This window comes from Phocoena sinus, chromosome 12 (assembly GCF_008692025.1).
Source record: "Phocoena sinus isolate mPhoSin1 chromosome 12, mPhoSin1.pri, whole genome shotgun sequence".
Taxonomy (NCBI): domain Eukaryota; kingdom Metazoa; phylum Chordata; class Mammalia; order Artiodactyla; family Phocoenidae; genus Phocoena; species Phocoena sinus.
In genome coordinates, this window is record NC_045774.1 from 11,866,700 (window position 1) to 11,887,586 (window position 20,887).

The 20,887-nt window shown below is 45.8% G+C and overlaps 1 protein-coding gene across 6 annotated transcripts in view; it reads right to left on the minus strand.

Moving 5' to 3' along the window:
• The window catches only part of TIAM2 (TIAM Rac1 associated GEF 2), a 230,115-nt gene that overhangs the window by 92,041 nt on the left and 117,187 nt on the right, over window positions 1-20,887 (minus strand). For 5 of the 6 annotated variants that reach the window (XM_032651228.1, XM_032651229.1, XM_032651224.1 and 2 more), the window contains 4 exons: window positions 19,420-20,595; window positions 13,364-13,799; window positions 7,979-8,151; window positions 4,476-4,700 (listed from right to left, as the gene is read on the minus strand). In XM_032651228.1, coding sequence (XP_032507119.1) covers window positions 4,476-4,700; window positions 7,979-8,151; window positions 13,364-13,799; window positions 19,420-20,589 — 2,004 coding nt within the window. In that variant the 5' untranslated portion in view covers window positions 20,590-20,595. The remainder of the gene's footprint in view (window positions 1-4,475; window positions 4,701-7,978; window positions 8,152-13,363; window positions 13,800-19,419; window positions 20,596-20,887) is intronic. The other variant, XM_032651230.1, reaches the window with a different exon arrangement.

The window sequence follows — 20,887 nt, forward strand, 5'->3', positions numbered from 1 at the left end:
CACAGAGCATTCTCTAGTCCAAAACCATCTCATAAAAGCAATTCTAAGCACGTGCTTGTTTCCCCCCTTAATGCTTCATACTCTCTGTGTCTGCAAGTAAAGAGCAAACAGCTCTCTTCACAACCATCTGGCAAAAGTTAAAGACAGTGGGTATAGCAAATATAACTCATGTTACCCACCGCAAGCCTTCTGGGAAAACATAGATAAATTACAACCTTAACAATTGCCAATATGGTAAGGAGAATATTTTCAGGTGGAATGTCTAAAGATCAACCCAAATTGTTTCTTACCAGACATTCAGAAGTGTAATATGAGAAGGTGAATGTGTGCAGGGGCGGGGAGTAGGGGAAGGGGTGAGAGCAAGGGGGATGGGGGAGGGGAGAAGTGAAATGAAAAAACAGCAGTATTAGGACAGTGTGCTTAAATAACTGATGTAATGATTCTGTCAAAGAATGCATAATGGGCCACTAGTAATAATTACCCTTTCTTTAAAAAAGCTTCTCTTGGTACTTCCCTGGTGGCACAGTGCTTGAGAATCCTCCTGCCAGTGCAGGGGACACGGGTTTGAGCCCTGGTCCGGGAAGATCCCACGTGCTGCGAAGCAACTAAGCCCGTGCACCACGACTACTGAGCCTGCGCTCTAGAGCCCGTGAGCCACAACTACTGAGCCCACGTGCCACAACTACTGAAGCCTGCATGCCTAGAGCCTGTGCTCCAAAACAAGAGAAGCCACCGCAATGAGAAGCCAGCACACCGCAACAAAGAGTAGCCTCCGCTCGCTGCAACTAGAGAAAGCCTGCGCGAAGCGGCAAAAACCCAACGCAGTCAAAAAATTAAAATAATTAATTTAAAAAAAGCTTCTCTTCAGGCCAACCGACCACCCTAGACCCTTGGATTTGTGTAGGGATTTATGTGAAAGTAATTCCCCCCTCCCAAGAGAGAACAGCACCACTTTTGACATCATAAATTAAGCACTTACCAACTATGAAAAAAGAAATAAAGTTACATTTAATGAAAATTTAAATTTTTAAAAAATGTTTGCTTGGACTTCTTGTGGCCATAAAGAGAGAAAGAAAAAGAAGGGGGTGGGAAAAAAGGCCAGGAGCATCTCAGTGTTGCCCAATTTCCCTTTTCTCTCCCTGGACCTAAACATTTGACAACACACAAGGACCTGAAAACTCCAAGCTGGGCATCCCCTCCACTGGACTAAAGTATGACTTTGAATTTAAATTTTAGAGAGCCAGTAAAAGTTAAAACCATACCTTTTCCCACTACAATCAATATGAAATTTTTAATTGGGGCACCTGAATCCATGCGTTGCATCTCTGATGACAGACTTTCGGATCCTGGAAACTCAGGACCCCAGAGGAGATGTAGTACAGAGAAAATGCATGAAAAGCTATTTCTCTTTCTCCTCAAGCTTTTTGATTTGTCGTGTAAAGGTGACACAGCATCACATCGCTACAGGCCCCAGACAGAAAGCTGCGCGGTCGGGACCTGTCTCAAGACTGGCCCCCTTCCCAGACGTGAACAGGGTGAGGCTTCTGGGCAGAAGCAGGCCAAGGGCAGAGACGTGTCTGTCACCAGAAGCTGTGTCCTTGTCAAAACCCCCCAAACCCTTCCACTCCCTCTATTCTCCTTGGCAGTTTCAACTTCCCTTTCAGTTCCTCGGAAACACTATTTTGTAGTTTGTTAGCCGGCACTCCTGAAATAAATAGCATATTCTGTTTCAATTCAGGAGCATAGGAAACTATCCTTAATATTCTATAAAATTAGAGAAAATGAGATACTCTGAAAAACATTTTCCATATAAATTGTTAAACTTCTGCTGTGTTACTCTGGGCCAGGCCTTCATAACTGCACATCCAGATCAGGGCCATTCCACCACCCAACACTTTTCCCTACTTCAATTTGCCCCTCACCAGCATCACCACCGCCAAGCCACTGCCAGATTAATCTTCCAAAGATAATGCATTCATCACGATTCTCGTCCCAACTTAAAAACCTATATTCCTCCCTTAGATCTAGAGCCTATAATAAACCTTATATCCCAGGGTTTTTTTTTTTTTTTTTTTTTTTTAATTTTTTTGCAGTACGCGGGCCTCTCACTGTTGTGGCCTCTCCCATTGCGGAGCACAGGCTCCAGACGTGCAGACTCAGCGGCCATGGCTCACGGGCCCAGCCGCTCCGCGGCACGTGGGATCCTCCCGGACCGGGGCACGAACCCGTGTCCCCTGCATCGGCAGGTGGACTCTCAACCACTGCGCCACCAGGGAAGCCCTATCCAGTGTTATTTTTAAGACCCTGAGAAAGCTGCACCAGTACCTGTCCCACCAAACCACCAGCTCTTCATCACTTCTTAGCCCACACCTCTGCTCCCACGTGCTCAGGAGCCTCAAGCAACCACTGTTACTCCAACAGTTGACCCTTGAACAGTAAGGATTTGAACTGCACGGGTCCGCTTATATGCAGATTTTTTTAAAGTAAATACTACATACTACAGTACCACACGATCGTGGTTGGCTGAATACAGAGGGCCAACTCTAAGTTACACACTGGAGGGTTGGAGCCCCTAATCCTTGTGTTATTCAAAGGTCAACTATACCTCCAAACTGTCCTACCATGCACCCCACTCTCCTCCCAGCCTGGATCAGCTTTCATACCAACACGCCTCTTACCAATTTTTTAAGGCCATATTCTTCCAGGAAGTCTCCTCCATCTCCTCTAGATCACAGCACAGCTCAACCCGATGCCTCGTAGCATTTGATGACTATGCTAGCTGGTACTAACTTATACCATTCTAGAATATTCTTTAGTTTCATGTTTATGAGGCCTGCTTTCTAACTAAATAATATATTTTTTAGAAACAGGGTCCATATTTTATAATTATTTTTATATTTTGAAGCTATAGGCATCTGTTAGGTATGTCGATATCTGAAGATGGACAAATAAGCGAGAGGGAAGAATTGGGAAGGGAGAAAGACGACACAGGATATCAGAAAAGGAGAAGGCAACGATGGATCCAGGTATCAGCAGAAGATCTGTCTCAACTGTGCCATCATTTAGAAATACTTGATGAAGGGGCAAGAGATGGGAATTACTTGGTTATTTTGCTATTGCCAATTGGTAAATCCCAAATTCTTAGTGTAACACAAATATAACACTTGAATGCATGCCTTTCATCAGTTTCTTATTTACAGCCAGAAATTTCTTTCTATACATTCTAAGTTCTTCATATATATGCAGGCAGAAAAAAACATTCTAAGCAAGGTTAAATATTCAAACACAAATAGGAGATTGATAATGTACTGTTTGATCTGTGATTTAAGTCAAACGCTATAGGGAAAATTCTTTTCTGATGGGGTGTCCAAATTGTTGTATTGCCATGGAACTTTTTTTAAAGAACCTGGTCTCTCTATAATAATTTACAAAGTAAAAAGTATGAAAAATTCAGGAACACGCCAACCCATCTTCGCCCTATCCCTCTTTAAGTTCCCAAATCATCTGACACTGATTTTGAAGGGACTGTAGTGGATACTGTTGTGCACCACCAGACCTCCCTTTCAAGACAGAGGCATTCTTTCCCTTAGCTGCTCATGGCGCAAGAATGGGAACCCACCTCCTCTGAAGGCAGCTGCTTTGACCAGTAGACATGGCATGACACGACATGCCTCACTGGAAGCAAGCAATTCTGAACGGCCACCTCAGCTCCCAAGCCCCTGTAGGCTCAGCTCCACACAATTCAACGAGTCCCTCCTTAATCACGCTCCCTCACTCCCTTACTCCTGAGACCGGTCCTAATAAAACGCCTCACATGCACATCTCTACCTCAGTGTGTTTCCCAGGGAAACTGAATGAAGAGAGGGGCGCTAGAAATTTCACCGACACTTGTGTAAGTGCTCAGGCTGTCTGAGTAAAGGAAAATAGAAACTAAGCTTCTCCCTCTCCTCTAAAATGCAAACAGCATAGAAAGTAGCTGTTTAATTATTATGTGAATGTGGAGACAGGCCAAAGAAAGCATCTTCCTTAGCACCTTATCTGTTGTAAACAGAAAAAACAAACCAAAAAATTAGTGTTTTTTTTCTAATCCACAGACACAGGAATAGCTGTATTATACCAAACTACTCTTTCACAGCCATCTTCTGTATTAGAATCGTATGTGTCTAATCTTCCAACAGTTTTATCATATACATTTTGTTCCGAAAGTGCCAATGTATGAGAGAATCATCCAGGCAAGGAGCTACTCAACACGAGGGAACAAGATCTGGTCACAAAATGTCCCAGTGCACGTATACAGCCACGAAAGGCTGCAAAGCACATCACATCCCTCATATGACAAAAGTGCAGCCATTAAGTACTCGAACCAAAAAGCCACAGAAACTACTCCCCGCAGAGGTGTAGGAACCGGTTCCCCCATCTGAGTGTGCCCTGAGTGACATAAGCCATGGGAGGAAACACGTGTAAGTAACCTGTACCTGGTTTTCTATGGCTTTCCGGTTCTTTGGGTCGCTCACCACGGACAGCTGTAACTCCGCCATCTTCTTCATCTTGCTGTCCATATCTATCTTCTGAACGAGGTTTCTGGTCTGGTTCTTCAGCAGCCGAACTGTGTCCTCTTTGCCGTGCTTCTTTGCGAAAAGGGATGCGCAGGCCGAGTGGATGGCAGTGACCCAGTTCTCCAGATCTGTCTGGCTGGTGGCCTAAACACGGGGAAAAAAGCAATTTGGAATTGTTTCACCACAAAAGTGTTCTCCAAAGTGGCAGGCTGGGCTTGAATATGTAAAACCCCAAAGTACCTTCGCTTCATAAAAACTGTTTAATTTTAAAAACACACACTCAGGGCTTCCCTGGTGGCGCAGTGGTTGAGAGTCCGCCTGCCAATGCCGGGGACACGGGTTCGTGCCCCGGTCCGCGGAGCGGCTGGGCCCATGAGCCATGGCCGCTGAGCCCGCGCGTCCGGAGCCTGGGCTCCGCAACGGGAGAGGCAACAACGGGGAGAGGCCCGCGTACCGCAAAAAAAAAAAAAAAAAAAAAAAAAAAAAAAACCCACACTCAACACAGGTCCACAGGCTTCCTTTGCTCCAGAGGGCCTGTGAGAACATCGAGGGTGACACATGGCCCCAGACAGAACGGGAAGACAAGCTACTGATAGAATCAAGGTGTACACCAGCAATAGGGGAGTAATAAGAAAACCAGGGTATATCCATGCGTCACGCTGCTCTCTAAAAAGCGGTTTATCGCCATAATTTTAATACGATGAGAAAATATTAGGACTAAATGGTTACATTGTGAAGCGTGGATATGAAATTTCATCTATGGTATGGACTCAATTATGGAAAATAACAATAAAAGAACATTTCGGGGAGGACACAATAATATTGAAATAGTCGTCTGTGAATACTGGGAATATGGATAGCGGTTTTCTTTTTCTACCCTTCAGTACCTTCAGACACAATGACCATATAGTATTTTCATATAAGAATATTTTATTTTAAAAACAGTAAAGAAGGTCTGAACAAAGCAGAATGGGCAAAGATGTATGATTCTAAGCAGGCTGAAACGCACGTTCAGTTTCCCCTGATGCCCAGAAATAACCACACACGTTCACACCACGAGGTTAATCCTCCAATGACCTGGGGGATCGTACAATGGGAACTACTGGGAAAATTTCTTAAAAACTAAGGATATTTATCCTGAATCACAAAATAAAATATTCATTTCATACCTCCCCCTAGGTCCATGAAGATTTAATCCAATGTATTTACCTTTCCTACAATTCATACGAACACCAGTTTGTTACTTTGCTTTAAAGCACCACAGAAAGTTCAAGCAAACCTTTCTGTTAAAAGAAGGAAAATCAAACTCTTTTCAGTCAGGTCAGGTGGAGGACAGCAATAAGGCTAGGGGCCCAGGGCCTTTACCAGGTTAGCGCTGGGAAATCCTATTGCCCAAAACACTTCACACAATTCTAGATTCCAAAGAATCTAGAATCAAAGGGGCCCAAAACAACTATATTGTTCTACAGGGGCCCTGGGGGCAGCCAGGACCGAGTTTATCAGAGACCTGAATCGAGGACCTAGGAGGTTTTCCATGAAGCTTCCAGCCACGTAGAATCTATAGCTCACGTTGTGTCTACACCCAGTACTGGGTTTGGATTCGGAGGCATTTCAGAAGCACACTTCACTTCCTGGCTCTCTCCCCCATTTCTCTGGAGTTAATTCATAATAACAACAGTCATAATAGTTAGAATTTCTTTAGCACTTAACAGACGCCTAATCATACTGTTTACCCTTAAAACAATCCTAGAAGCTATTATTATCCTACGGGTTGAAGGGTCTGAAGCTCAGAGAAGTTCAGTTAAGTGTTGCAAGATGATTGCAGACTCAACGAGGGCACCAGGACCCACAGCTCAGCCTGACCCCGCCTTTGCTAGAAAGATTCTAAGAATCACAGCAGTAGATAACCTGAATCTTAACGTCCTAAGACCACCTCCACAGGGTAATGAGACCCTATAGTATTTGTCAATGAGGGTTTTCCTAAAAAGCTTCTTCACTTCCACTGGGATTCCTGGGAAGAACTTAAGCCTCTACTGCCCATTTTCTCTGGGTTTTCACTTAAAAACTTCCACTCTGGGAACTTCGGATCTTGTACTCACTAGATCACGGACTAGTCCAGAACAGAACGGTAATTTTTCTCTCTTTGTATCCTGAAGAGCAGCCCAGGGGCTACAGCCTGGCATTTCAGGGGCAGGCATCCAAGAAGTGCTCGCTGGATGAATGGCTGCATTTCCAGCGACCCTGCGGCACCTGGCAGTCAGCAGAGGCCAATTTTCTCGCTTAAACCTTAATCCAAAGTCTGACAGCTTTTAGTCTATTCCAAATTGCTAAGCTGTGCCTCTTAATTCTGGTCCTTCTCATCCTAGCAGGACACAAGCCATCGCCTCCACCCTCCATTTAGAAAGCTCAGCAGATGGGCATCATCAGAAAATCTATAAACAACAAATGCCGGAGAGGGTGTGGAGAAAAGGGAACCCTCCTGCACTGCTGGTGGGAATGTAAATTGATACAGCCACTATGGAGAACAGTATGGAGGTTCCTTAAGAAAACTAAAAACAGAATTACCATATGACCCAGCAATCCCACTATTGGGCATATACCCAGAGAAAACCATAATTCAAAAAGACACATGCACCCCAATGTTCACTGCAGCTCTATTTACAATAGCCAGGTTTTGAAAGCAACCTAAATACCCGTCGACAGATGAATGGATAAAGAAGATGTGGTACATATATACAGTGGAATATTATTCAGCCATAAAAAGGAACGAAATTGGGTCATTTGTAGAGACATGGTTGGATCTACAGACTGTCATACAGAGTGAAGTAAGTCAGAAAGAGAAAAACAGGACTTCCCTGGTGGCACAGTGGTTAAGAATCCACCCACCAATGCAGGGGGCACGGGTTTGAGCCCTGGTCCGAGAAGATCCCACATGCCGCAGAGCAACTAAGCCCGTGCGCCACAACTACTGAGCCTGCGCTCTAGAGCCTGTGAGCCACAACTACCAAAGCCCGTGCGCCTAGAGCCCGTGCTCTGCAACAAGAGAAGCCACCGCAATGAGAAGCCCATGCACCACAATGAAGAGTAGCCCGCGCTCGCCACAACTAGAGAAAGCCCACGTGCGGCAACGAAGACCCAATGCAGCCAAAAATAAATAAATTTTTTTTTAAAAAAAAAGAGAGAAACAAATATCGTATATTAACGTATATATGTGGAATCTAGGAAAATGGTACAGATGAACCGGTTTGCAAGGCAGAAATAGAGACACAGACGTAGAGAACAAACGTATGGACACCAAGGGGGGAAAGTGGTGGGAGGGGTGGTGGTGGGGAATGAACTGGGAGATTGGGATTGACATGGATACACTGATACGTATAAAATAGGTAACTAATAAAAAGTAAAAAAAGAAAGCTCGGCAGTACCTGGAAAAGGTAGACATCTCCAAAGGAGTTGCTGAGGCAGAAGACATTTTCCTTCTTAGGATGTTCTGGGACGGCCTGCACTATGCTGTCTTCTGCAAACAGGGCACACCGAGGGGCGCTACTCTGATCCATGGAATTCTTCCCGTAGGTCTCATAAAACAGCAGGGTGCATCCTGTGAAAGAGAGAAGCACTGTCCTTATCACATGTCCCGAGGATCTATCCAGGAAAGGAATGAGAAGTAAAGGATACAGACAGACAGAAGGAAGGAAGGAAGGAAGGGGAAGGGAAGGAGGGAGGAAAACAGAGAGAGAGAGACAGAAAGAAAAGACGAGAAAATAACAGAAAAAGGAAAGGAAAGAAAAGAAAAGAAGAAAAGAAAAGAAAAGAAAAGAAAAAAGAAAACGACTGAACGAGACTATTTATCACAAAAGGAATTTTGGTATCTAAATTATGCCTAGTTGTGTTAGCATCAACCCAGATGAAAATGAGATGTTTCTTGTAAAGGTAATAATGGGGATAACAATACCAAGCATTTATTGTTGCTTACTCTGTGTCAGGAATTCTTCTAAGTATTTCACGTGCTCTGGCTTATTTGGTGCCCAAAGCAGCCTTAGAAGGCAGGCGCAGTTATTAGTCCCATTTTACAGATGGAAAGCCTGAGAGTTTACACCACTTTGCAGGTCCCATAGCTGGACTGCAGTGGAGCAGGATCCGAACCCAGGCACCCTGGCTGCAGAGCGCCTCCTTCATAACCACAGCACCACACTTCTTAGGAGATCTAAACGCAGGAGACGGAATAAAACCCCGTATTCATTAACTAAGCGAACTTCTACACTGAAAATGGGGGTCACAAGAAACAGAGTTCTCCTGGGGCACTTTGCCATTTATGAGAAAGTACCCAGTTTATTCTCCAAATGCCACATAGAATAACTTAATTTTAATATATTCTCTTATCTCACAGTGATAGGAAATATTACTACCATCTTGCTAATTTAGACTGAGAGGAAAATGAAGCTACATGTCCCTGTATTTTAAAACATTACCCTAAAGTGTTGCTACATATGCTTGCAGGTACATAGCTTTCCCCTAATAAGCTAATAAGATATTCTAGGCAGAAGTTACTAGGAATCTGTTTTGATAATTCGATAAGAATGCTTTCTAATGAGACATAATTTCCCGGACCGGGGCACGAACCCGTGTCCCCTGCATCGGCAGGCGGACTCTCAACCACTGAGCCACCAGGGAAGCCCATGGGACACAATTTTTAAGGAAATTCTAAAATACTCACAAGTATGTTTACTTGTTGAATATCCCTTAAAACCTTCAACCAATCAACGTTTCTGAGCACTTCTCATGTGCTGGTAAGTGATATGGTACCATCATGATATGGGCACCATCCCTTGCTTTGAAAACATTGGGCTGGCCGAAAAGTTCATTCCGGTTTCCCCATAAGATGTTACGGAAAAACCCAAATGAACCTTTTGGCCAACCCAATACTTTTCACACTGACAGTTAATGAAGCAGTAGCCTGCTTTCCCCTGCACTGTAAATGGATGGGGTCCACTTCATGGCTGCTTTACCCTACTACATTACGAGCCTTCATTCATAAAAGTTTACATGTTTTGAAAACTATCTCACTCTTACCAGTTTCACTTCTTCCCTTGAAAACAGATCTTAATTTGGACGAACAAGTTTATATAATGGAGCCCAGCACAGCACAGAAGCCAGGATCAAAAAACGCAGGACCCTAGCTCAGGACAGCACTTTCTCCCTCCATGGTACTTTCTCTCAAGTACTTTGATCTCAAGAAGCACTGAGCGATCTCTCCTCCCACAATCAAAACTCACCCAAACACAGAAGCTGTGAGAGCCTCTTAGAACAAGGGAAAGGAGCAAGAGGTTTATGGCCAGAGCTACTGCGGCAGGTCTGAGCCTGTCTTTTCTTCCAGCCACTAACGGACTTAGAAACAATCCCCAAGTCTTTCCATCAGGAAAAGCCTGTGCGACCTCCCATGACCATGGGACCTGAGGACAACAGAGCAACACCAGCTCCACCCAACTCCCAATTCTTTCCAAAGGGTTAATGTTCACTTCCCAGCGCCCCTAACACTGAGCTCCCAGGGGCGGTGGTTTGAATCGCGGCATCTAGAGGAAATGAACGCAATCTTGGGCAGACGCCAGAACACTGCCAACCCTAACATCCCCCTACGCCCCACCGTGACAGCATGCAGCTCTCCCGTGGAAGCGTGAAACCAAAACAGGCCATTTCGCTTTAGAACCAGACCAGTATGTCAAACAATTTGCAGAATTCTGTTGCTATCAAATTTAAGGAACAGGAAATCAGTCGTAAGTCTGTTACATCGAGTTTAACTTAATCTGCATCTCTGACGCGGGGGCAATGAGGCTGATGGAAAGGGGCTGCGCGCCCACGTCAGCAGAGCCTCCTGTGCCCACCCCACCCCCCAATGCTGTGGCCGTCAGCCCTGCCCTGTCCATGCCCCTCCCCCCCAGGAGCTGGTGTCAGCCTGGGTAGTTGTCAGTGGAAACAAAAAGAGGAAACAGATCAGGACAGCACTGGAAGCAGGAGAGGCTGTATTACTAGAAATATCACCAGTGAAAGGAGAGAAATTAGTCTCGGTCTCCCTTCAAATCCACCTTCTCAACCCACACTCATCTGTCCTTCCCTGTCACAGGCAGAATGACCAGCTTCTTAAACTTCCTTTATGAACACCTCTCCTGACCTCGGTTATGTATTGTGTGTTTTGAGGGACAGCTTTAACCCCCTTGCCAACTATTCTGCCCAGGAAGTTCCCTGTGAACCGCACAAAAATCCACTCATTGGAAAAGACAGATGGAAAGCAGAATTACCCTTGTTAAAGATTTATTACATCCTCCAAACCCTAAAAAACATTTGCGCCCTTAGCATACCTATACATTCGATGTAGGTGGGCAACCAGATGGTTGGCTGATAGCCGCTGTCTCTGAAAAACACTGTTTCTACTTTAGTTACATAGAAACTCCAAGGATAATTTTAAAATTCTGCTTAAATGTACGTGTGTGTGTGTATATATACACCTATATGTTTTTAACTATGATTAAATGAAACAGTTAAGTCCAAATATTACAACTTGGATTCTAAGCCAAGAAAGTTGAATTCAACATATTGAATTCCCAGAGGAAAGAGGTGTAGAAAACCACATGGAAAAGGTTATGCTGGGAAAAAAACATCTCTATCCCATGCCTTTCCTTGGCTGCAAAGGAAACAAAGGGATGTGTGCTTTATAACATTTACCCCTACAAAGCACCCTTTATCCACAGGTCTTCAAGTGTTTAACCAGCAAGGGACCAGGAAGGACTGTGGGTCTTGCAATCATCAGAGACAAGTCAGGACCATCCCTGCCCCCGAAGTCGGCAACCAGAAGTTCCCCGGGGAAGCTGCCAGGATGGAGGACAGGGTCCTGGAGACACCCTCTCCCAAACTTCAGTGATCCCTGCCTGAACTTCCCCCAGGAAGCCTCCAACACTCTGGCGTTGCACAAATGTCTCCAGTAGCAGGGAACTCAGGAAGAGGCAGTGGGTTTGTTTGTTTGTTTTCTGTTGTATTTTTTACATTAATTCACAATCAGCTTGTCTTCCATTTATTAGTCCTATCCCAACCTCAGATGAACCAGAATAAATTCAGTGTCTCTTTTACAAGACTGACATATCCTATGCATGACACATTCTAGAATACAGCGCACCCATTCTAAATACCGCACGAATGGGATGCAGCTTCAGGCTTTGAGTCACAAACAATTCCAGATGCTCATTCCGCTGAGGGGACATTTAACACTCCCCTCTTCAGCTGGAACTTTTACAAGACCCACTGGCTCCTTTATGAACAAGTCTCCTGCAATATCCTGCCCCTAAGGAGAGAAACGGCCAACTCTGACCAGGGCAGAGGCAGGGGGGAATGATGGAGCTGCAGACGACATGACACCTCTAACGATGTAGCCAACAACCATGTGCCCTCTTTAAATCATAGTTACTTTCATTTTAGCCTCATCACAGTGGAAACCCTCTGTGAATGGCCTGCAAATCAAACCCTCAAATCTTTTTCACTTGGAATACTTTGCGGCTATACCTCCCTATCCTGTACTTGGGTAGCTCTTTGGTTATTAAACCTTAAAGCATCACTTATCCCTTCAAAATGTTATCTTGCTGGATTTGACCCATAATTCCAACCTTCCAAATCTCTTCCGTCATCCAGTAGAAAACCCCGCCTCTCCAGTACACCCAAGCTGGGTAAGCTCTTTGCCCTCCTCAGCCACAAGGTATCGCAAGGATCCAAATGCAGAAGTTGGAAAAGAGGACTGCATCCGTGTGGGATGCTGGGTCTTGGGTTTTATAAACCCTCCAGTTTGCTAGGGAAAGGAGATGAGATGCCTTCGCGGGTGCACCTTGCCCAGAGAGGGGCTTCTGGGTAATTATGAATTAACGCCAGCTCCCCAAGGCTCACGATTGCTAAATACGGGGAGCGCCGCAGACAGCTCCGGGCCTTCCACACTCGCTGCGTGCAGACGTGATTTCTGTTCCTGCCTTCTCCCGTGACAAGGAAGGGTGGTGGCCGCTAATGAGGTTTGACTTTGCGCACCACACCAGGTTCCGCTGACAAAGAGTCACAGGACAGCTGTGAAGAAACGCCGGAGGCTGTGGGGCTGCTGTGTTCACATCTGTATAAACCAACATGATGCGGACTCAGAGCCTTGGATCACTTCAAATGATCTCTCCATCCACCGTGAGCGAGGCAATTATAATTTTTTAAATGGCAATGCTTGTGAGAAAACGTTATCGTCTTAACAAAGCAAATGCTTCCTCCTATTTCCTCTGCATCAAAAAAAGAAGGAAAAAAAAGCATTTGTTGGTGACGACAATTAGACTCTCAGTTCATAAAGGCGAGGTGACACAGATCAAATAATGCAGATGAAATTCTTAGTTGTACAAGCTGGGAAGGATACCTCTTTGGAGTTTTGAACACGCACAGAAATTCATGATCTGTATTCCAAATAACTAAACTACGTTTGGTAACTTATTTGGGGCTCCCCTCCCACCCCCAGATGCAGGAAAAGTATTAAAAGAATGGTACAGAAATACCTATAAAATAATGAGCAATAGTTATTAAATTCAATCATTCCTTATGAGAATGAATAACGTATACGAATGTTAAGTGAGGCATATTATACAGGTTTGAGAAGGTATTTGTAGGAAAGCAGGCTGGTAGATTCTGGATCAGATGCCTTCACGTGAACTCAGGTCAACACCGCACTCACTGACACTTCCTAGGAAAGAGGACAGCGGAGGAAATAAAGGACCCCAGGGGCTCTCTGGGTGGTGACGATCACTTACCTTTAAGTGTCACCCAGTACTGTTTCCATTTCCTCCGAGCCACCAGCTCCAGCTTCCTTTCCTTCTGCAGAGTGACGAGGGGTTTGAAGAAGAGCCACCCGGCTTTGCGCACCACCCCCTGTTCCTTCTCAAAGAGCAGGTCCAGTTGCTCCAAAGAGCTGAGCGAATCGCTGCTGGATTCGGCGGTCTCTGTGGACGTTTCGAGGTTCTCCGTGTTGGTCCTGCTCATTTCCAGCTCTCGCATGAAATTCTCATAAATGTTCTGTTGGAGGGGATCGCTGCCGATCGCGTGAGCGGATTCGCTTCTGTGGGACAGGATCTGAGCCGAGCCCCCTGACCACAGGGATGCAGATGCCTGGGAGGGCCCCTGCACGTCCACATTCAGCCCATCCGAGCGACTGTCAAAGTAGTCACTGCCCTCCTTGGATCTCGGCTCCTGTGAGCAACACAGATGACCACCCGTCAGAGGTTACATATGACCAAAGCACCCCTTCCCCAATACGGCATACGTGTTAATAGTGTGGTTTGCTAATATTACTGCTGCAAAGCAAGATTCTTTTTTTTTTTTTTCTAATGCATCTTTAACCATCAAGTCTGCAAATCAGAAAGAATTATAGAAACAGTATTGCTCAACCCAACGTATAGCCTGTGGAATCAATGCTTAAAAAACGTAAACCAAATAACCCTGACTGTCCTAAATCGAACCCACAGTTAGCATCAAACAATGAACTAGTATATTCAAAACACACTAGCGAAGATTTCTGGACTGACACTTCTTTGCTAATTGAGAATCAGTATCTTCCGGGAAAGAATTCATGTTCTTGCAGTCTTGTTTTTCTTCTGGATCGTTTTTAAGCTAAATTAGACAAGCACTAGTTCCAGACTCAAGGAGGGTGTGGTTTATACAAACTTTTCTTCCCCTCCCCACAGTGAACAGTCTCAGCTTCTCACCCCCTTCCAAGGTCTAGACACTGAGATCTCTAGCATCGTATTTTCCCTCTTTGGACAGTGAAAACCACGCACCTGGGGTTCCTTATCCACAAAGGGTAGTGGTTACCAACTGTAGCTTTTACTTTGTAACAAATATTTTTTCCTTTGGAATTCTTTCATGAAAGGAATGTACTATTAATTCATTCACGTTGTTTTATTTGAACACCTATTTTAAGCACTGGCAATACCAAAGCATGATTCTTTAATACTTATTCTGCCGCAAAATCAGACACAGGCAGTTCTAAATAAAATTAATATTTATCCTAATAACTGCTACCCCCCTTAGGACAACATGCACTGAACAGTGAATTGGCCACGTACAGAGATGAAAACACCAAGGCTTCCTCTAACGTCTAGATGAGAAGTCTAGACATTCAAGAAGAATAACCTGCACAGAGGCCGTTCATTGGTCAATAGCAGTAAGGAAATTTTCCAGCAGAAAGTGAGCTAGTTTATGACTTAAAAGACACTGACATTCCAAACTTACAGCTTAAATTAAGAGAGACTCTAATACTCATCTACTCAGAGGCCAGTGGGTTTTCCTTTTCCATTAAAATAAAAAGGAGGGAAAACAGGATCAAGGACCATTGACTAAAGACCTTATTTTGAATATTCCCCTGTGTGGAGGGGCTTTCTTTTCAGAAACTTCATCCAGAAATCGAGTCGCAGTTAGTTGCTATCTTTTGCAGGAAAATCATCAATAGAAAAGTGCTTCTAAACACCCAAGGGCTACAGGCAACTGAGCCCCAAACATAGCTGTTACTAATGAAAATGTTATCTTCCGCTCTGTTTATACTACGCCCCGTAATCAGATTTACTTACACACTGATGCTTATGCAAGAACAGAGCAAATAAGCCAGCTGTGGTGAGTCACTTGGACAGGAAACTTCCAACATAGTTTAAGGGTTTTTGTTTTTCTTTTCAATTGTCACTTTGTTGCTCTTCAAAAGTTCTTAGGAGATGAAGGAATACTTCTCATTTAGCTAGTATTGACATTATTTCAGCTATAAATAGGAGTCTCTGACTCACAGCCCCAAAACACTGGGATTGCCTCTGGTACCCAGCTAGAGCTATAGTGGGCTGTTTCAAACCAAGCAGAGCCCTGCCAGAGAAAGGCATCAAGTGGCAAACTTAAATGTAACCTGCCAGTACTCCTGACACTGTTCCTCATAAGAGGGAGACTTAGAGTCACAGCGCTGACTTTTAAATGTTCAACTGGAGCAACACAAGACAAATTTTCCTCCTTGACAAATGGAGGAAGATCGCATTTTAGCATCCATAACTGATTCTTATACATAGACATGAACTTTCCTGGTCTCTAATAAATTTGTAAAGCTTCCCATCTAGAATCCTAATAGCTAGTGCCTCATTTTCAGGCTAATAGGAAGGAAGGAAGGAAGGAAGGAAGGAGAGGGAGGGAGGGAGGACAGTTCCTAAACAGTCACAGCTGGATTTCCTGATCACTGTGTTATGGGTGTGAAACTAAGGTGCTATGTTAGACATGTACATAAAGAAGTCTGATTTCCATTTCCACCCCCACTGGATAATCGTAAACAATGGATAACATAACGATGACAAGAGCACTACAGCAAAGAGTAGAGAGGAATTCAAGAGATGTCACTAAATTCCTTTGGGGCTAAAGGAAAACTCTTATCACCATTCCTCACTCTCTAGGAAAAAGTACCAAATTTACTATGTCATTCTTCGTATGCTATTGTCCTTTTCACAGTAACGGCCACTGGTCCTCTGCAGAAATTCCCTGTGACTATGTATACCTCAAAGGGCAGTGAGAGCCTAAAATTAAGATGGTCAGAAAGCCGGAGTCTCTGTGTCCTGAATCTCCTCTGTAAGAAACTCTGCAGCAGTAGTCACTGCTACCCCTCAAATATATCTGGTCCTCCCCTAGGGTACACGGCAGGACCATTCCCTACTCCCCACCCCCCTCCCCTGGAGTTAGGCAAGGCCACGTGACTTGCTTTGGCCAATAAATGCAAACAGAAGTGAAACGTGTCACCCCTGAGTGGGAGCTTCAAAAGCCAACACACGGTTCTTTCTCCCTCTGCCACAGAGGCTTGCGGTGTGCCAGATGGTAACTGCTCTGTGGACCTGGGGTGCCAGAGAGGAACAATGCCGACCAGAGTTGCAGCTTGAATGAGACAAAGACTTCGCTTGCGCTAAACCTCAGAGAACCGCGGGCTTTTTGTTACCTCCGCATAACCTAGCCCACCCTGACTGACAGAATGGAAAGTTTACCCAGGACAGGAGCAAGGCCTCACAGGTCTCAGCAAGACTGCATTAATGTGAATAGTTTACCAGCATCAAACACATGCCCTTCTACAGCACATGTGTGTTCCCTCCCCCTCCCTCTAGCTTTGAATAGTGAGATATTCTTTCTCAGCTATGTAAGTTTTTCCACTGATTCATCTGCTTTCAGGCTCTAACTCCCCAGAGTGGTTGAAAACCCTATAAAAAAAAACTCTGCTCTTTTTACGTCACTTTTTTCTACAAAGTCAAAACAAATATGTCTACCCATCACAGGAAGATTTTCCAAGCCTAAGCCCTGCTGGCATACAGAAGTCTGCGTGTGTACGAGGATAAGCACTTGGTCCTTACTATAGTTACTGTCACGAACTTTGCCCCTGTGCACTGACTACATTTTTTAAGGATCCAAACTTTGTCTTCACGTTCAACTGTAAAAGAAAAGCAAAGGCCAGGGCTTCCCTGGTGGCACAGTGGTTGAGAGTCCGCCTGCCGATGCAGGGGACGCGGGTTCGTGCCCCGGTCCGGGAAGATCCCACATGCCGTGGAGCGGCTGGGCCCGTGAGCCGTGGCCGCTGAGCCTGCGCGTCCGGAGCCTGTGCTCCGCAACGGGAGAGGCCGCAACAGCGAGAGGCCCACGTACCGCAAAAAAAAAAAAAACAAAGGCCAGAGTTCCCTGGTGGCCTGGTGACTCGGGTTCAATCCCTAGTCAGGGAACTGAGATCCCAGAAGCTGCACGGTGCAGCCAAACAAAAAAAAAGAACAAAAAAGCAAAGGCATAGCCAACGGAAGTGGCACACTTACCAAAAAAGTACATTTTGCTCACCTTTATAAATTATCAAAGTTTGACACAAGCAAAACTCAAAAGCTGCCTTCCTAGGCCACTTTTCAAAAATACAAGATAGTTTATTATCTTAATATTCAGTAACCCCAAAGTAATTACTAGTGGCTATCAACAGTACCTTGGCCATGTGGCTATCAACAGTACCTTGGCCATGTGGCTAGGTGGAAAACACACACCTTTGAGCTTTAGCAGAAGTGGCTTTGGCCCTGGCTTCTCCCCTAATGAGCCATGTGTCTTCAAACTCCTTGAATATTAGTTTCTTCATTTTAAAATTAGAGGGAGTCCTTTCTAGCTTTCAAATTCAGATTCTTTGATTGTAACCAGTCTGTTCTTAAACTTCACAGGCTTACAGATCATCCAGTTAAATCTCTGGATGATACAGACTTGAAGGAGGTTCACTTCCCAGGGTGGCTGGGCAGCGAGGTCCTGCATGGGGCAGAATGTGGTCAATTCACAGTGGCAAAGGGTCTGCTTTGGACCTGAATGGAAACGGAATGAGACACAGCAGAGCCGGGTGTAAGCCAGGCCACAAGCACAGATGAGAAACATGCAAATAAGAGATATGGAGGAACAGGCTTAAGGGCCACAGCAGACGAGAGCTGAACACTAGTCGACAACACAACACTTGCATCAAAAAGACGGGAAAGCTGTCTGTGTGGGACTGCAGCTCCCCAGAAAGTAGGAGTTCTCTCTCCAATTACTCTTGACTGCTATCTGTTGTTTGGGAAATGGCAGCTGAGAAAAAAAGGTCAAAGAACTCTCTACTACAGCACTTAGCAGTTTAGCATGAAGAAGTAACAAGTAAGGAGGGAGGAAATGACTATATTCAGGGGTATGAAGAGTTCTGTAATAGGACAACAGTCATCTATTCTTCATCTCTGTGTAGAGGAGGAGAAAAGGGCACAAAGTACAATCTGGGGGCAGGGGGCACGCACCTTATACATAAGAAGGAAATAACTAATGGTAAATATCATAGATCTGAAACAATCTGCTCAGGGAAGTTATTTTCTATCCCTAAAGCTCTATGCAACTTTATAAGTATATATCTATCTAGGATGGTTTAAATGCAATTCTACTAGAGACAAACTGGTCACTCAAATTTCCTTTAACAATCTGACTTACATTGAGTTAAAAAAACAAAACAAAACACTTTCTCCCTTCCATAAATGATTAAAAGTAAAAACAAACAAAGAGCAAGCAACTGAAAACCTAGAAATCCCGTTACCTAAGAAGGCAAACTATTGCTTTCCTTCCTGATGTCGAAGTCATTTTGTTTCCCCCATTCAAACTTTATATGCCCATTAAAAGGGTTACTGTCATCATCATGATTCTTATTTTCTCAACATCATCATACGTTTGCTATTCCACGTACTTAGGTCAAGATGTTTTCAGAACTGTTAGCTGCCCCATGAGGAGGTGGTGAGATTATACATATAGATAGATCACCCACATTTTTTCCCCCCGATGTACCAACTGAACAACAGGAATTTTAATTTCTCCAAAGTAATATCGAGCTCAGCAAGGCTACTCATCCAAAAATGACAACGATCTCTCTCTCCTCCTTTCTGTTTAGGCTTTAACAATGAGCTCTAGCAAAATACTCAGATAACCAATTCATTGGGGGAGTCTCTCCAACACTGTCTTTTCTAAGAACCGTTTGGCCAGGTCTTGGGATGCGGCCTGTGGGGTTCATACTGGAGTCTAGGAGACGAGACTGGACAGAATCCGGGAGACTGAAGTCGAGGGTTAAGAGTGAAAATGCACATCTGAAGCAAAAGGAAAGAAAGAAAACACACACGCACATATACCTGCAAATAAGATATGCCATGGCTTAGGCTAACTCTTCACTCTCACGAGTTCATTCAAGCCTCAGGACACGCTCTGCAGTAGCTTCTGCTAACTTCCCCATTTTGCAGATAGAAAACAGAAGAGCATCTTTCCTGGCGCTCCAAGCCTGACTCACCTGGAGTCTTCTTTTCTTTCTGGAGAGGCTTCCCGTCCAGTCGCTGATGCGGCGCATCCTGGCTTTCAGGGTGTCCTTCTTGGAGGGCTCCTCGCTCAGGGCCCTGGACTTGCGGCAGGGAAGGGTGAAGGAGGCGAACTGCCCGGGCTCCCCGCGCTCCACGCGGGCCGGCACGTCTATGTCGGAGGCGAAGGAGACGCGGGCGCTGAGGCTGGCGCGCATGCCCATGTAGTCGTCGGAGAGCCGCAGGGCCACGGGGGCCAGGCTCCCCAGGGTGGCGTCCGGGTAGGGTTCCCGGAGGGACGAGAGGGAGGCGCTTTGGCTGAAAGGCTTTGGAGCATCCCTGGGCGGGAAGCCGGCGTGGAGGCCGGGCTCGGGCTCCGGTGTGCCGGGCGCCGCGAAGGAGCCCTCGGCCTCGCTGACCTCGCCGGCCGGGCCCCAGGGTGAGTCGTACCAGGAGGACTCGGAGCTGAGCGAGCTGCCCTTGCTGGAGCGCGGGCGCGCGACGGTGGCGGCGGCGGCGGCGGCGGCGGCGGGGGAGGCGCGCGGGCTGGGCGGGGAGCCGGCCGAGTAGCGCAGGAGCTGCACGGGGCCGCCCGAGGCCCCCGGGGACGCGGCGCTGTGCTGGCCGCCGCTGTGGAATTCCACCCGGAGGCACCCGTCCAGCTTGCCCAGTGTCTTGATAAGCACCCTGGGGCTCTTGCGGTCCTCGCCGGGAGGGGTGGACGCGACGCTCTCGTCCCTGCCGTAGCAGTTGAGAAGGTGCCCATTGCAGTCCCTCGAGGCCGCGTGGTTATCCGCCGGTGGGTGCCCGACGTAGTGGAAGCCGTTCTCGGGGGAGAAAGCAGCATCGTTGCCCTGGAAATCCGATCCCGAGGCATCTGTCCTGTGCTTGGAGTAGGCACTGCCTTTGGAGACTTTACACGAGGGGCCACCCGGTCGGGATGCATAAGGCTGATTGCTCTTGAAGTGAGAAAGGCAGCTTCGGGCCAGCGACCTGGACTTGTACCCGGCTCCGCTGCTTCCGTGACCCCATCCGTGCAATGACTTGTCATCCTTTGCATGAAGGCCACGGATTTTCAGGGAGCAAGGCTTTTGCTTAGCACCAGTAATAGTATTGCTATGATTTTTAGATCCTTGAAGGGTGTACTGACTCTCGGAGTTCCCCATTTTAACCTAAATTAAGAACAGTAGCATTGGTAAGACTCACGAGCTAAATTACCTTCCACTATGACAGAACTTTCTAAAAATACGTTCTTCACATGACAAAGGAACCAAGCAACTTCTTTCTGAACCTGACACAACTCAAGAGACGTAGGGACAAGAGTGACGTACGGAATTGGTTCTCCTCCTAAAATGCAGGTCATCAGCCAGATAAACAGTACTGCCCGCTCCTGTGCTGGTGATTTTAAGCGCACAATCTCTTGTCTGATGTTAATTCAGAAACTCAACAGGCATAGGAATCAGC